Genomic DNA, 15858 nt, shown 5'->3' with positions numbered 1-15858 from the left:
TAGGTGCCTTGAAAGCTTTTTTTCACAGTCAGGTAAGAGGCACTTTGGATTTTAAGAAATCAGTGTGAAATAGAAACAGTACTGAACTTCCCAGAAATTCGGAGGCCTGAGTGCTGCTTCGAATTCAGCTCTGCCATTGATTGGCTGGTAACTCCGAGGTTAACTGAGGTTTTCCAGGCCATTCCCCCGTCTGAGATCTTTTGCATCTCTTTCAGCGTTGATATCCTCTCGGCCGTAGACAAACTGCATCCCTCTGCGATCTGGTATAGGGGTATATGAGCACCACTAGTTGGATTAGCCCATCACTAAAGATGCCTGGAATTCACGGAAAAACTCACCTAGTTCCTTTGTGTTCCCATGTGACCGGTACATGATCTTCCGAAAAGTAAACTGGAGGCCACCGGCCATGTCTTTTCCCTGTAATACTGCCGATACCAATCACGCAATAAGTAAATCTTTGTTGAATGAGCGAACATCTGTTTCATAGAACTGCTATGACTTTAGGCTTTCTCTCTGCATGTTTCTAGCAGAGGAAAGTAACAGTATTTAAAAACAGTGATAGGTTGAGAACTTGGCATCTGAGGCATTTATATGAGTGTCTTTCTTTGACCATAAAGGATTTCTTACCTACATATGAACATCATCTCTTCCCAGCAGTTCATTTGTGTTTATTGTATCGATGATACATGGTAGAGGTTCTGCATGCTTTCAAGGCCTCTTTAGCTCCTTCCTCATTGTCATCCAGCATTAGTCTTCTTTAGGAACAGGGAGAGAGAAAAACAGGTCTCAACTGCTAATTTAACGTTCAAGCGTTTGTTACAATTGTATGTTTTATTTCTCTAGTTACAATCGCTGGTTATGTCAAGCACGGTCTGAGGATCTGTCTGATATCGCTTCTCTGAAAGCCTTATATCAAACAGGTGAGCTTGAGGACATGGTGACCTACCCTTTTGCTGATTAAGGACCCTACCGGGCACACTAGTAGAGACTTCATTTCTCTCGGATCCTGTCCATTTTACCTATGAATGAAGTGTTTTTGTACTAATGAAGATAGAACTTTATACGTTTTTCAGCTGGTAGTTCTATGTTGGCCAACTTCACTTCTTCTTAATGTTCTTTTTCTTATCTTTAAAATTTTTTTTCTGCCTTCAAAAGTACCATGTACTTGCTACACAAAATTCAAATACTACGTAAATAGGTAATGGAGACTGAAAGTTCTCAGACTCCCATTGTTTCTACAGTATCTTTTTTCCAGACAATAGTTATTAATTTTCCCTTTTGAGTTCCATTTAATATTTCCTGGGTCATCAATGTTACTAAAAGTTGTAGTAAGTTTAACAAAAAGATATTTGAAAAAAGACCTTTGCCCCGCAACCTGACCTAGGCCTCTCCCTGACTCAGCGCCTGGAGAGGCCGTGTCTTAACAGGGCGGCCGTTCGAACCCCCGGGGGAGCGAGGAAGCGCGAGGAAGCGGTGTTCTCCACGCAGTGAAGGAATGAAATGTGCAAAGATGAAATGTGCAAACCTTGTGCTTCTGGTTTTCAGTCTCCTACACTCGTGTAGGCTGTTTGTATGAGATTAGTGCCCAGGACAGAGAACACTGTGGGAATGGAGTTCCTGGGCCCTGACTGCATCTCCTGCTTGCAGGTGTGGACAACTGCGGTCGCACGGTGATGGTGGTCGTTGGGAGGAACATTCCCGTGACGCTGATAGACATGGACAAGGTGAGCTGTGAGAGGCTCTGTCTGAGACAATGTCGGTGTAGAAGGAAGTGCCCCATCTGCTGTGTGTGATGCACTCCCTTGCATGCTGCGCACCCACGGTTCTGGCCCAGACCTTCAGGGAGAAAATCTTTCATTTTCATTTTTCATTCAATTTGTTTATTATATTTAGATATTTGTTTTCTGTATTATAAAGGAATTTTAGCATTTGTTTTTAAACATAGTATGGTACAAGAAATTCTGTGTAACACTTATAAAACAGAAGAATAGATAGAAGGTATTTTAGGTATTACTCATGTATAATGTGCATCCTTATTTTCCCCTCAAAAATTAGGGGGAGAAAAGTGTGCATTATACTTGGCAAAATACAGTAAGTGAATTTGGAATCAGGGCTTAGGGTGTGAGATGATTGTGCATTTCTGGCAGAGTAGCAGCCTGGGGTTCTGCAAATCTGCACATATCATTTCAGTAAGTTAGGGCTTTGGTTTTGCTCTGTGGGAGAAACAAAAATACTGGAATGCCGTAACGTGATCTCCAAAAACGCATCTGCTTGGTTTTGGAGATCATGTAACTGGCAAATTTTTGGTTGGAATCGGTCTGCATTATCATTGTACTAAGAATCCAAGTCTGCCTTTCTTAAAAAATGAAAGGGAAAAAGAGAGAGTGGGAGGGAGGGCGGAAGGGAGAGAGGAAAGAAAGGAGGAAGGCAAGGGAGGAAGGAAGGAATTTGTCTGAAGAAGCCAGAGATGTAGATAACCCAAGATGTCAAGATTCCATAATCCCTTCATTTGGAGGGATGGAAATAAATGATTTATAAAAGAAGAAATTGTATTACTGGTAAATAAAAATATAAAAAGTTTCAATATGATGATTAATCCAGAAAAAGTGAATTCAAATGATTTACCTTTTTTCGCCTCCAAAATTAGCCAGAACTTCTAAATGACTGTGATCAAGGACACATTGACAGTGAAAGCGGTCGCCCCCATTGACCCAGCGATTCCATTCCCAGGACTCTGCACTAAGGAAATAATCCAAAGTACGGAAGCAGCCGTAGGCCCTGAAACTGCCCCGATTGGAATGCTCAGGCAAGGGACCGTTGAAGTCACAGGATAAATATGGAGAGCTTCCTAGAACATCAGTTTATCAGTTTTATTAGAAACTGACTGCACAGGAGCAGAATCACATGTGATTCTTAACCATAGTGAAAAAAAAAAGTGTGGACATAAAAATGTAAAAATTACATACAATTTTAAGGTATAACACAGTTGCCCAAAAGCAGATAATTGCTTCTGGCTAAGCCCATGGAATCCTGGTCACTGGTTAAAAAAAAATTGTCAAAAGATGAACTTGGCATGTTACCCACAGGCTGGTTGGTAGCACAAAATTATAACTTAAATTCATAACAGGTAATTACGGCTCATCCACGCGTGGAATGATCTGTGGCCCTTAGGAAGTATGGTTGTAGAGGCAGGTACTGTGGAGAAATGTTTACAGTGTGACATCAATACGATAAAAAGCAGTACCTGAAATTGTATGTGCACCGAGTGTTCTAATGCATTAAAGATAAAAACTCAAAGTGCATATCTGAGAGTGGATTTCATGGTTTGGGGGAAATTTGTTTTCTACATTATTCTGTCACATAGCTGTATTTCTTTATCATGAAAAATACTTTAAGTTAAAGATGGGGAATTTGAAGCTAAAAATAAGCACCTTAATTGTCCTGGGAGGAGGGGTTGGAGAGTGGATAGAAAGGACCAAAAGCAAACTGGTAAGAGGAGAAATAAAATTATATAATAATAAAAATACATACACACAAAGGGAAAACTCACCTGAGTTTTTATGTGTGTGTGTGTGTATGTATGTATGTATTTATTTATTTATTTAGTAGTAGTAAGTTTCTGCTTGTGGTTATTTTGTGTTAATAATAATCAGTATAACATTTATTCTTATTATTAATAATGTGATTGATACCAACAAAACCATAGGTCCCTGCACTTGCTGTCAGTGTGCACTTCCATGGTGTTCTGGACACTCACAATGTCATTTAATGTAAAATAATGAGCTGTATCTTGAGGTCAGACCAGGCAGCAGTTGGAGAGATGCTGTGTTTTCTTAGCGCCCCCTCTCTCGTGGTAGCAGCTGGGTCCTGATCCAGGTTTACCCAGTCGTGTGAATGCCAAGGACTCCCTGAGGCGGGGCTGGGAAATAGGTGTTTGATAGTAATCTTGCAGTCGTTACCTCCTAGCTTCCTCCTCACCGGAGTTGATGGCTACACCCCGGGTCACGCTGGCCCTGCCCATATCTCCTGTCTGTTTTGTCTGTGTTTGTCTTACACGTTATCTTTGTGAATGCGGAGTATTTCTCTAGCCAGTCTGGGTCACATTAAACTGGAGTCTTTCCAAGCCCTACAAATGCCGCCCGGCCCATTGCCAGCCACTGGCTGAACCTGGTCTCATTGTCATCATTCAGGTCAGCGTGAAAGATGCTGAGAAAATGAGCCCTCCAAGTGAGCCGGGTGCAGCATCACCTCCAATAATATCCTTTTATAGTGATTCTTCATTACAAGAGCCATGAGCCTCTGTCTCGGCAGAGACTGCAAAGGCTCTCATTGAATTCAAGAATGATTAAAAGTCTAGCAATGCTACGTCTAGTGATTTTGATGTCATCCTAGAGAGAGTAAACCTGGTAGTTGGCTGAAGAACTCTTTTGAGTCCATGAAGAGGTATTGGAGAGGATAAAGACCGATTATTCTCCTCCATCACTTAGAACAAGACAAAAAGGGATCATTCCATAGCGTTCATGAGAATTATGAAGCGGTGGCATGATTCACTCTCCTGAAGAGCTTTTTAAAGAGAACTGGTGCGCATCAGAGTGAAATGTCCATCTGCAATGCCTGGGGCATAGACCAGATTAATCTCCTGGATATTTCCTCTCTCCCTGCCTCTGGGAAACAGACTGCTGTTAAGAATGATCTTTACCTTCACTGCTCTTTCTCCTCCAGGCTCTCTTGTATTTCATCCACGTGATGGATCACATCGTTGTGAAGGAATACGTGTTAGTGTATTTCCACACGCTGACCAGCGAGTACAATCACCTGGACTCCGACTTCCTGAAGAAGCTCTGTGATGTCGTTGATGTCAAGTGAGTCATTTTGCCAGTTACGGAGGGGGCACAGCGTCTTTCTCCTCTAGTGGAAGCAGGAGCAAGCATTGCTGTGTACTCCGCGGAAGTGTATTTCATGTACCAAAGACCTTTACCATTCGTAGTTTAGATATTTTAATAATAGTAGGTGCTCCTTAACTCCACCTTACCACACTTAAGTAAATTCAGTGTGAACTTCTGTTTGCTTTTGAACACCTTGAAAACCGTTTGGGGCATTGCCATCCTTTATATATAAAATAACAAAAATACTGCCTTCCGTTTATACGGTGCTACACTTATCAAAATGCATTTATAAACATTATTTCACTTCTCTAACGGCCTGTGATTTTGTTCATTCATAATCCGATCCCAGGGATTCCAGCGCCATGTAAGAAAAAGTACGTCATAAATTTGTTTGTTAGATAGGAATTTAGTGTCCTTCCTGTAGCAGATAAATGTAAGTATAATCTACATTTGAAAGATGGGAAAACATGGACATTCGGGAAGGCGAGGCGGATTGCTCAAGGTCTCACAACATTAAATGCAGAATTTGGACTTGAACCTGAGCTACTGACTTGGAGCCAGAACATTATTTTCATTAAACCATATATCTCTTGAAATGGTAGTGGAACTCTTAACCAGAATACATAGACACCCCACTACAGCAAAGATAAAATACTCTGCTTTAACATTCTCCTCGTTAGTAGAATGTCTAAATAAAAACAGCAGTCTTCCCCCGTAGTTGTTTCATTACTGCTAGCGTCACAACGTCCTCACGGCTCGCACCGCAAACCTGCAGTGCAGTTAGTGTACAAAGAAGGCAAATCACGGAAAATTTTCATCTGCAGATCTCCTCCCCTTAAACCTCATCTTTAATTAGAAATGTCAAAGCTTTCCTTACCTGGTAGACATCTTTTTGGCTTACTCCGAATGTGGGTTTTATAAGGAAGCTTCACTCCTTTGTAATTCTGCCTGTGCTGCTCCCCGGCTCTTTCCCTGTGAGCAGGCTCCACTGTGAAATGAAGAGCTTGTGCTGCTTCTCTGAAGTCCTCTCCAGTTGACCTTCCGTGACCCAGTGGTGACTGATAGGCTGTGGGAATAAGTTCAGGCACACTGGGAGAGGCTAGACAGCGTAGTGGGTGAGAGTGTGGTTCTGGAGCCAGACTGCCTGGGTTCAGTTTCTGCCTCTACCAGTTGATGCCTGGGTAACCTTGGAAGGTGAAAGTGGAGACAGTGTTAGTACTCAGTTCATAGAATTGTTATGAGAATTGAGTATAAAGCCTTCATACAATTTCTGGGACATAGGAAACTCCCTGTATTGTTGTAATATGGTCATTGAAACTTTTAATTTCTAATTTTTGCTATAATTTTAAGTGGTTTTACTGGTGTTTAATTTATAACCTGATCCCAGAGATTTTAGGCTCATGTAAAAAAATGGCATACAATACAATAAATGTTTGTTAAATATGAATTTCCTTTGTCCTACCTGTAGGTGGCTTTGTTACAGCCAAGAAAAACAGTATCTCCTATGAAACAGACACTGTAAATAATGAAATGTTCTCTGAATTGTTTTTGACATTTCACGTAAAATTCAATATGTAAACTAGAGCTGTTTAAAAACTTTTTTTTTCCTCTGTGAATATATGTACTCAAGGAATTAATTGTCCATAATGGTGATGGTTTTACACATGACTTACACTGACCCTTTTTTTAATTTTAAATCAGGTACAAGAGGAATTTGAAGGCTGTTTATTTTGTTCATCCAACGTTTCGTTCAAAGGTACAGTATTTTTCTTTTTAGCTAAATCTTGAATTTAAGTGCACTGCATGCCAGCATATTAAGATATATTTCAACATCTTCATTCTTTCTGACACCATTGTGACTGCCAATTTCTTTGTTTACTCTTGCTCGTTAAGTGAGCTCAAGCGTGGTCCTGATGTTGGTCCCATGTAATTCTGGCATCTTAGTAGATGACCCTCACGAGCTGTCGGCCTCTCAGCCTTCGCTTCTTCATGCTCTTTGTTCATCCAGGCTTTGCTCGTGTTGTTGGTACAGAATTCACTTTCCTGCCGCTGCTTGCGGCCAGCTCTTACTTGTCCTCCAGATCTCGGCTCAACAATTACTTTCCATAGAAAACCTTCCCTGACCAACCCTGCGACTAGCAGGTGTGCCTTCATTGGACCCCCTTAAGATGGTCTAGTCTTCTGTCATTATGTCTTTAATTCAGATTACTTGTTTAATTTTCTGCCTTATTTGTTAGCTTGCGAGACCCATGAGAGCTGGAGGGTAGCCTTCCGGCTCACAGCTCTGTTCCGCTGGCTAACCCTGCATCCTGATGTCATTGAGACATCTAGTGCTTTGGTCCTTGTACTCTTCTGAAAATGTCATCTCTTTTTAAATTTTTTTTTCTATTCAGCCTAAAACCCATATTCCATCATTTCAGCTACTCTTGTCCATGCCTAAATAACCTATGACCTGTCACCCTTTCATCACGTCTGCCCATTAAAAAGTTTTAATGTTGAGACATTCCAGCAGTCAGCTTTCGTCACTCCGGTAGTGGAGTAGCTGAGCACTGACGGAGAAACCCTGGAACCACGGGGTTCGGGACCGACGAGCACGCTCACGGGGCTCTCACTGCCGCAGGTCCTGCGATACTTCACTTGACAGTGCCCCAGCGCGCTGTCTGCTCCCCCAAACCGCCCCCACCAGCAGCGGCTCACTCCAACCGAAGGTCTTAACGAGAACACAGAAAACCTCAGTGAGGAGCTCCCTGTCTCCTCCCTCCCACCCCCAACTTGCCTGCCGTTTGTTCCACCATTACCGCCTTTCTCTCCGTCACAGAAATGTGTCTTCTCAACGAAGGGCCGTCCCTCTCCCTGCGCAAGTGGCAAAGGCAGGATTTGAACCCAGGCATTTTAATTCCAGCGCCTGCACTCCTAACTCCAGGATGCATTTCTGTTTCCTCAGGAACCTCTCTTCAGCAATTACCCTCTTTCTCCTCTCCCACTTCTCTGGATATAACTCACTAACTTTTAAATGTGCTAAAGTCTCTCCTCTTTACAACCACCAAAATTTTTTTTTATCATTATTATATTTGTTTCCATCACCATGTAGTCCCCTTATGTCCCCCTCCCGCAGCCTGAAGTTTTTTAGTGTCATCTGTGTCCTGTGCCCACCATCTCCATTTTTCAGACACCTGAAATTACTGCGTCTGGTTCGAATCCCACTGTGGCAGCCAAAGCTGCTCACACCAGAATCACCGGTCATCTCTGTTACTAAACCCGGTAGACACTTTTCTGTTCTTGTCTAACCTGTTCCCCTGTAGCCTTAACCACCATCAATGAGTTCTTCCTCAAAACACTGCCTTGGCTGCTTTGAAACCTACCTTGCCTGGTTTCTCTCCTACTTCTAGCTGCTCCTTCTCAGTCTCCTTTGCTGTCCCCTCTTTCTCTGCTCAGCCTTTGAGTGTTAGTGTTCCCAGGTCCTCTGCCCACTTCTTCCATTCAGTATCTTTTTTCGTGTCTGCGTCTTCAGCAGCCCTCCAGGACATATCCAGTCCCCAAGCATGTGTCAGGGGAGGCAGTGGAGGCTAGTGTTTAAAAGCACAGGCTTGAAATTGATATAACGTGGGTTCCAGTCCCGCCCAGCTCTACCAGTTACCCACTTCCCATCTCAGGCAAGTTATGTAGCCTCTCTGTGCTTTAATTTCATCTTATATAAAATGGGAATGGGAATAGTGCGCACCTTGTTAGAGTTGTCGGAAGGAAGAAGTTAACATGTTAAGTGCTTCGAACAGTAGCTGACGCCGATTGAGCACTCAGTGTGAGCTGTTGTCATCGTTCCTGCACTGGACCTGCATGCTGAAACACTGATTAGAGAGCATCACTTAGATGTCCTACAGGCCTCCACAGCACGTCCTCCTTCCTCCCGCCTTCACTCCCAAACTGCTTTTTATATTCCCTTTCTTAGTAACCGGGACCCCTGCCTACCCAGGTGCCTGAGCCAGAAACCAGAGAGGCACCCTGGGGTCCTTTCCCTACCTCACCCCTTACCAGATTGCGTCAGTTCTGTGTGGTTATTACTGTCCCAATTCATGCCTCCGTCTTCAGGCCTAGTGACGTTTTCTTACAAAGTTAATGTAAGAAGCCTAGAGCATTTACTACAGGGTTCTTTGCAAAAGTTTGCCAAGGCCTGGCCTTAGGCAAAAAGAAAAAAGAATCTGTGTATTTGTGGGGTTTAGAGGGAAAAAAATGACTTATTTTGTTATTAAAACTCAGGACTTAGTGATTTGTTGATACGGAGGAATGAGAGAAAGGACTGTGTCATCCGTGACTCCCAGGTGGCATCAGATGTAGGGATCACAGGTCGGGAAATACACTTGAGAGTCAACATCACGTAAACTGAGCTTTTCAGATGTGCTAATGAATAAAGTCGCAGACAGACCTCGATAGAGCAAAGAGGACAATTGAAGACAGGGCCCTGGCATCAGGGAAGAGGACTGGGAAGTAAATAACATAAAAATCAACAGGAAAACCAAGATTTGACTAATGCTGTGGGAGCCAGTGGATGGGAAGAGCATCAAAGACAGTAGAAATAGTCATTATTTTCGAGCACTGTGGAGAAATTAAGTAGTGAAAAGTCCTCCTATTTCATGATTAAGAGATGAGTGAAGACGGCCATGAGATAATGTTTTCCACTTCGGGATTTCTCAACAGAATTATTGTTGAGTTTCTCATGCAAGTATCACCTTTACAATTGGCCTGAAGTGTTTTAAGTAATTAAAAATTACCAATTTCCTGTTGGTGCCTCAGTGTTAGTACAGCACAGTAAGTTCTAATCAAATGCTTCAGCAGCACTGCTTGGCCAGGCCAACAAAGAAAAGTATAGGTTGTGAGGTCAATGAAGTGAAGGACCTTCCTTCTCTTTATTCCATTAAGTTTTGATTGTGTGGTCTTACTAGCTAATGTATATCATTAGCTTTTCTACCCAGTGTTCTGTTAAAGCTCAGCAGGGTTGTTTTATTTATAACACTTGAGGATGTAGCACTTGACTCTTTCCACAATCTCAGCATCCATTTCTTTTTGTTCGGCTAGTAGCTACTGAAATGTTTCCTTTAATGTGGACAAACAGAAGGATTAGCTTGATCTTCAGTCTGTCTTCACAATAATGTCTTATCTCCTCACTTCACTCAGTATTGTACTAGACTTTGTAGACAGTATACTATGGCAAGAAAAAGACACAAAATGCATCTAGATTTAAAAAGGAATAAATACAACTGTCTTTATTCACAGAAGACGTGATCGTCTATGTAGAAAACCCCCTGGTATCCTCAGAAAAGCTACTAGAACTAATCAGTAAATTTCATCCAGGTTTCAGGGTTTAATATCACTATTCAAAAACTAATTATATATTAGCAATGAGCAATCAGATTGAAATTTAAAAGGCGATATAATTCACATTAACATCAAAAATCTAAGTTCTTAGGGGTAAATATGACAAAAGATGTGAAAGACTTACATGCTGTAGAAGTTGTGTGCACTGAACACACTGGTGAGAGATGCAAAAGGAGGCCCGAGTGAATGAAGACTTATTCTCTATTTGTGGATTAGAAGAATTAATACTGTTAAATTGTCAACTCTTGCTAAACCCATACACTCAGTTCAGTCTCAACCAAAATGTTAGTAGGGCTCTTCTGTAGAAATGGACACGTCAAAATGCAAAGCATCTAAAAAAGCAAAACAAAGCTAGAGGACCAACACTACCTGCCTTCAAAGCTTACTCTAAAGCTGTAGCTCTCAAGGCCTTGAGACGCTGGCATACAGACAGACAAACGGATCAGTGGCGAGGACTAGAGAATCCAGGAATAGTCTCGTGTGTCTGTATGGGTGACTGATTCTTGACAAAAGGGCGGAGGTAGGTCAGTGGGGAAAGGATGGTCTGTCCAGCAATCGACAGTGGAGCAACTGGATGTCTGCCTGCGGGGAAAGGAACATTGTCACATCACGTCATTCACTATTGTACTAGACTTTGTAGACGGTATAATATGGCGAGAAAAAGAAGCAAAGCTTGCATCACGTACAGTTCAGTGAAAATGAATTAAAGACCTAAATGTAAAGCTTAAACTGTTAAACTTATAGAGGGAAATGTAGGAGAGCAAGCTTTGCAGAGACTCCTTAGATCCAATGCCAAAAGTATAGTTCATAAAAAAAATTGAACTTTATCAAAGTTAGAAGCTTTGCCCTTATAAAGATAGTTATAAGAATGAAAAGATAAGCCACAGCCAGAGAGAGAAATCTTAATAAAACATTTGTCTGATAAAGGACTTGCCTTTAAAATATATAAAGAAATCTCAAAAGTCAATAGTAAGGAAACAACTCGGTTTAGAAATGGACAAAAGGTTTGTATAAACACATCAATAAAGAAAATATACCGATGGCAAATAAGCACATGAAAAAGTTTTCAAGAGAATTAGTGAACAGGAAAGTGCAGATTAAAGCAAAGCGAGGTTCCTACTAGAATGGCTACCCTGGCGAAGACTAGCCATACCAGATGCTGGGAGAGCGTGGAGGAGAGTCTCATGCAACGCTGATGAGAACAGACAACATCAGAGAGACTCTGGAGCACGTTCTGGCAGTTCGTTTAAAGAGCTAACCATACACCTGCTATGTGGCCCAGCCTTTCCACTCCTAGGCACTTACCCGAGACAAATGAAAGCACGCCCACACAAATGCTCATACGGCTTTATTTTGATAGCCGAAATCTGGAACAACCCATGTGCCCGTCACTGGGACAGCTGATACAACTGCGGTGTAACTATAATCGAATACTAATCAGCAATAAAAAAGAATGAGCTATTGATATATTCAGCAACACGAATGAATCTCTAAATAATTATGCTGAGTAAAAGAAGCCAGACAAAAAATTTTACGTAGCAAATTATTCCATTCATACAAAATTCTAGGGAATACAAACTAATGTGTAATTACTGAAAGCAGAGCAGTGGTTACCTGCGGACAGGGAGTAGGGGCGGGAGGGAGGAGTTGCAAAGGATGACCAGGACCTTTGGGAGTGATGGGTGTCTTCAGTTTCTTCATTATAATAATGGTTTCATGGGTGTTAACCTATGTCAAATTGTAACAAGTTGTATACTTTCGATATGTGCAGTTCATTGTATGCCAGTTATATGTTTTTTAAAATACTACATTGAGATACTGCTAGATTGGCTAAAACTTAAAAGACCAACAATACCAAAATTGCCAGCATGTGGAGCAGCTAGAATTCTCCTGCATTATAAGTGGGAATGTGAAATTATGCAACCATTTTAAAAAATGTTATGACAGTTTCTTAAAAACTAAATATATATCTAGTCCGTGACCCAGCAGCTTCACTGCTAGGTATTTATTCAAGTGAAATGAAAACATGTGCACATAAAAAAGACCTCGACGAGAACGTTTATAGCAGCTCTAGTTTCCAACAGCCCAGATGTCCGTCAATAGGATTAGAACTAATTAAACTCTGGTATATTCTCATGGTGCAATATTTCTTGGCAATAAAAGAGAACACACTACTGATACATATAATGGCATGAAAGAATCTTAAACATTATGGCGTGTGGAAGAAGCCTTATATGAAAGAGTCATACCATGGGATTCCATTTATGAGAGATTCTAAAGCCGGCAAAACTAATCCATGGTAGAAAAAAAATTAAAATAGTGTTTGCCTCTGGGGAGAGGGGCCCAAGGGAACTTCCCGGGGTGATAGACATGTTTTGTGTCTTGATAGGAGTTCTGCTTCCACAGTGCGTGCATTTGTGTGAAGAGCAAAGTGCACTTAAAATCTGTGCATTTCACTGAATGCAAATGTTAAGGCAAAGAAAATGAACAAATACTGAACTGCAGTTAAAAATACAAATGCTGTGTTTGGGGACAGTTCACTGATGTCTGCAGTTTCCTTTGAAAGGCAGCACAGAGGGGGAGTGGATTAACAGATGGTCAGAGGGCCGGGAAGATAATGTGGTAATGAAAGCGTTAATATTGTCTGAGAGTGATTCTACTCGTGGCTCTACGATTCTACAGAAATGTTTGAACACTTTCATGTTTTTAATGAAAAAGAAAAAACTTGTACTCCTGTCCCAAATTCAGGCTTATCACAAGAGTGTTCCTTTGTACTAACCTGAAAATATGTAGCCACTTTTGCTAAGATCGAACTTTAACCCCTCCGCCCCCACACTGGAGTCAGTACATGTCTGTCCTTGATGTGACATCAGTTGGTGGACATGACCAGAAAGCTCAGCGGTAGAGTCCCTAGCCTTGGTCGTCAGGGCTCAGGAAGGCTCCAGATGGCAGTCAGTACGCATGCCAGGCTGGGCGCCAGGGCACCAGGTCTGTAAGGTGGAAGCCATCGCGTTACCTCTCCACGATATTTTGGGACGGGGAAATGAGGGAGGATTGAGAGAATAAAACCCGTGTGCAGTGTAGTGAAATCCACTGTTATTTTATGCTACATCAGAAACTATAAATGGAGTGTTTCTAATTGTAACAAGTTGAAATCTAGGGATAATAAAACAATCGAATCACGCTGTTTTGATTCCCATCCTCCTCAGATCTTTTCCAGGCCACTCCACCCAGAGTGGCAGTTGACGGCTCATATAAATCAGTGCTCTTTTTCTTCTTTGAAACTTACTAATAGAATGCAAACTAAGAGAATTTAAACCCGCTGTTGATTCTGGCTCTAGTGGGTTACCGAGTACACCATTACTGTGTGAACCATCTTTTCCTACTTTATATTGTTCATGATCCTGTGTTCTTGGCTTTATATCTGTAAGTCATCCCATGAAATAATTTCTAGCATTCACAAACTGTCACAACAGTCCTCAAATTTTCAACTTTCTGCAGTTCTTAAAATCGCGGATACTAAGAACTGCAGTCTGCCTAGCTAAATGTGTCTGTGTAACTCACACATAAGGGAAGAGGGAAAGCCGCTCTGTGTAAAACTGGAACGGAAGAGGTGAAGACAGTGCTCTTGGGTCTCCCTGAGCAGAAAACGCTTCTGTCTACTTAGAGTCGTTTTCTCCTGCTGACCCCTGAAGGATGTGAAGGAGCTAATGGGAGACAGTGGGACAGAAAAGGAGACCTTCCCTTTCAAGGATCGTACGCCTAAGGTCCCTGCCTGGTCTTCCCCGACCCACTCCGCCATTTGGATGTCCCATTCCCACCCCACCCCGTGCCTGCATGTGGCAGCCTTTTCATGCACTTCTGGGACTAAGAATCATTTAAAATCATTGAAATCTAACTTGCTCGTTTTGCACGTAAAGAAACTGTCTCAGATTGAAGTACAATTTATTTCTATTGTAGAACGAAGGAATGTTAGACCATCCCTAAACAGTAAGTCCAGAAAGTCTTATTCCTTCACTTGTTAACTCTTCCAACACGTACGGAATTCCTTTTGATGCTGGCCATTAGTGAGGCCCTGTGAATCGGCCACTGAGTCAGACCGTCCCCACACCGGGGAGTTTATAGTCCACCGAGAGAGTCGGGTAATGCAACGCAGAATGTTAAGTAGGCGATAGTACGAGTGAACACAGTGTTGCAGGAATACTTGGAGGGAGCTCCTTTCCTAGCTTTCGGTGGAGGATGGTCAGGAAAGCTCCCTCACTGAGATGAGTTCTGGTCTGAGCCCTGAAGGACAGTTACCCAGGCAGAGAATCGAGGAAAAGGTGTCAGAGCTGAGAGCAGCGTCCAGAAAGGTCCTGAGGTACGAGACGGTGGCACAAAGATTCCCTGTGTGACCTAGCTCTGTGATCTCACACCGTTTCCCGAGTAGCACACTTCCTGGGGTGTAATAGGTGTTCACACTTTTTCTTTGGGCCCATCACTACATTTAGTACATTTTCCCTTAGGTGGTTGCGCTCACGCTAATAATCCAGCTCCTCTGTTGGACTCTAAGTGCCTTTTTGAGGAATGGCTGAATTTCCACTGCCCTGTGTCCCCCACAGCCGGGCCCCGTGCTTGGCACACAGTGGGTGACCAGTCGATGCTAACTCCCTGCACAGAGGCATCCCCTAACGCATCCACGAGGGGCTTCTCCGTTCTCACTCTACAGTCTCATTTTGTTAAGCTCGTCCTAGAAACTTTAAAATGGCCATGGTTTCTTTATAGCTGTTACTGGTTCATGGGCCGTCTCCCTGGCTGGTCGGAGAGCTCCTCATCCGGAATTTGCACTAATCTAGTTTGCAGAACTTTGTATCAGTTGATACATATATTGATGCATGTGTTTTAAAAAATGGTGTAATCTGATTTTTGATCTGTAATTAAGTGACTTTAATTTGATTTGAATTAACTCTCTTGGTTCTAGCAAGGCTACATACCTCCCTTTATTCCCCCCTCCCTCCAAATAAATGGTGCAGTGGGAAGGGAGAGGGTACGGAGGATAATGTTAGTATTTGAGGCCGTATACCAGTCTTGTAGTGTAGCCAAACCAGAACAGTGACCCAGGCCATAAAAGTCAGTATTAAATAGGCCTTATCTTCATTCTCTCCTCATCAGAATGCATGGTTCTGTCTGTACCTTATCAAACTATTTTTCTGTGATTATCTGCTGGGGAAATAATAGGAATGAATGTAAGTAACTGAACTACCAGGAAGTAGGAACAAGTGCCCTAAACGAGATGTAAACATCAGGTTGTATGAACTCATTGGAGGGGCTAATGTGTTTGGAGCTGGAAGGGAAAACTAGTGATGAGGATGAGTCTCTCCTGAGCCTGCAAGTTTGGACGGGATTCTGATAAAGATGAGTTCCGTGCTGTCTGTTACTCCAGGAGCCTTTTCTCATAAGTAGGTATGAAAAAAGTGTGTCACATGGGGGCGGGGGTGGAATCTGTGAGTGTTTGGACCGACCACTGAAGAACGCAACAGGGTGTCAATGAGAAATTAGCGAGATCAGTGGCATCAGTGGCAAGTGCCCAGAGTGGCACGGATTCATAATGTACCCAGCTATG

At 42.4% G+C, this 15858-nt stretch overlaps 1 protein-coding gene across 4 annotated transcripts in view; it reads left to right on the top strand.

Annotated features, from left to right (window-relative positions):
* Window positions 1-15858, top strand: part of GDAP2 (ganglioside induced differentiation associated protein 2) — a 61631-nt gene that overhangs the window by 33440 nt on the left and 12333 nt on the right. For all 4 annotated transcript variants that reach the window (XM_053915734.1, XM_053915733.1, XM_053915735.1 and 1 more), the window contains 4 exons: window positions 844-920; window positions 1648-1724; window positions 4723-4862; window positions 6588-6642. In XM_053915734.1, the coding sequence (XP_053771709.1) occupies window positions 844-920; window positions 1648-1724; window positions 4723-4862; window positions 6588-6642 (349 nt within the window). The remainder of the gene's footprint in view (window positions 1-843; window positions 921-1647; window positions 1725-4722; window positions 4863-6587; window positions 6643-15858) is intronic.

This window comes from Desmodus rotundus, chromosome 12, assembly GCF_022682495.2.
Source record: "Desmodus rotundus isolate HL8 chromosome 12, HLdesRot8A.1, whole genome shotgun sequence".
In the NCBI taxonomy this organism is placed as follows: Eukaryota; Metazoa; Chordata; class Mammalia; order Chiroptera; family Phyllostomidae; genus Desmodus; species Desmodus rotundus.
The sequence above is the reverse complement of the archived record's forward strand: the minus strand, read 5'-3'. Positions and strand labels throughout refer to the sequence as shown.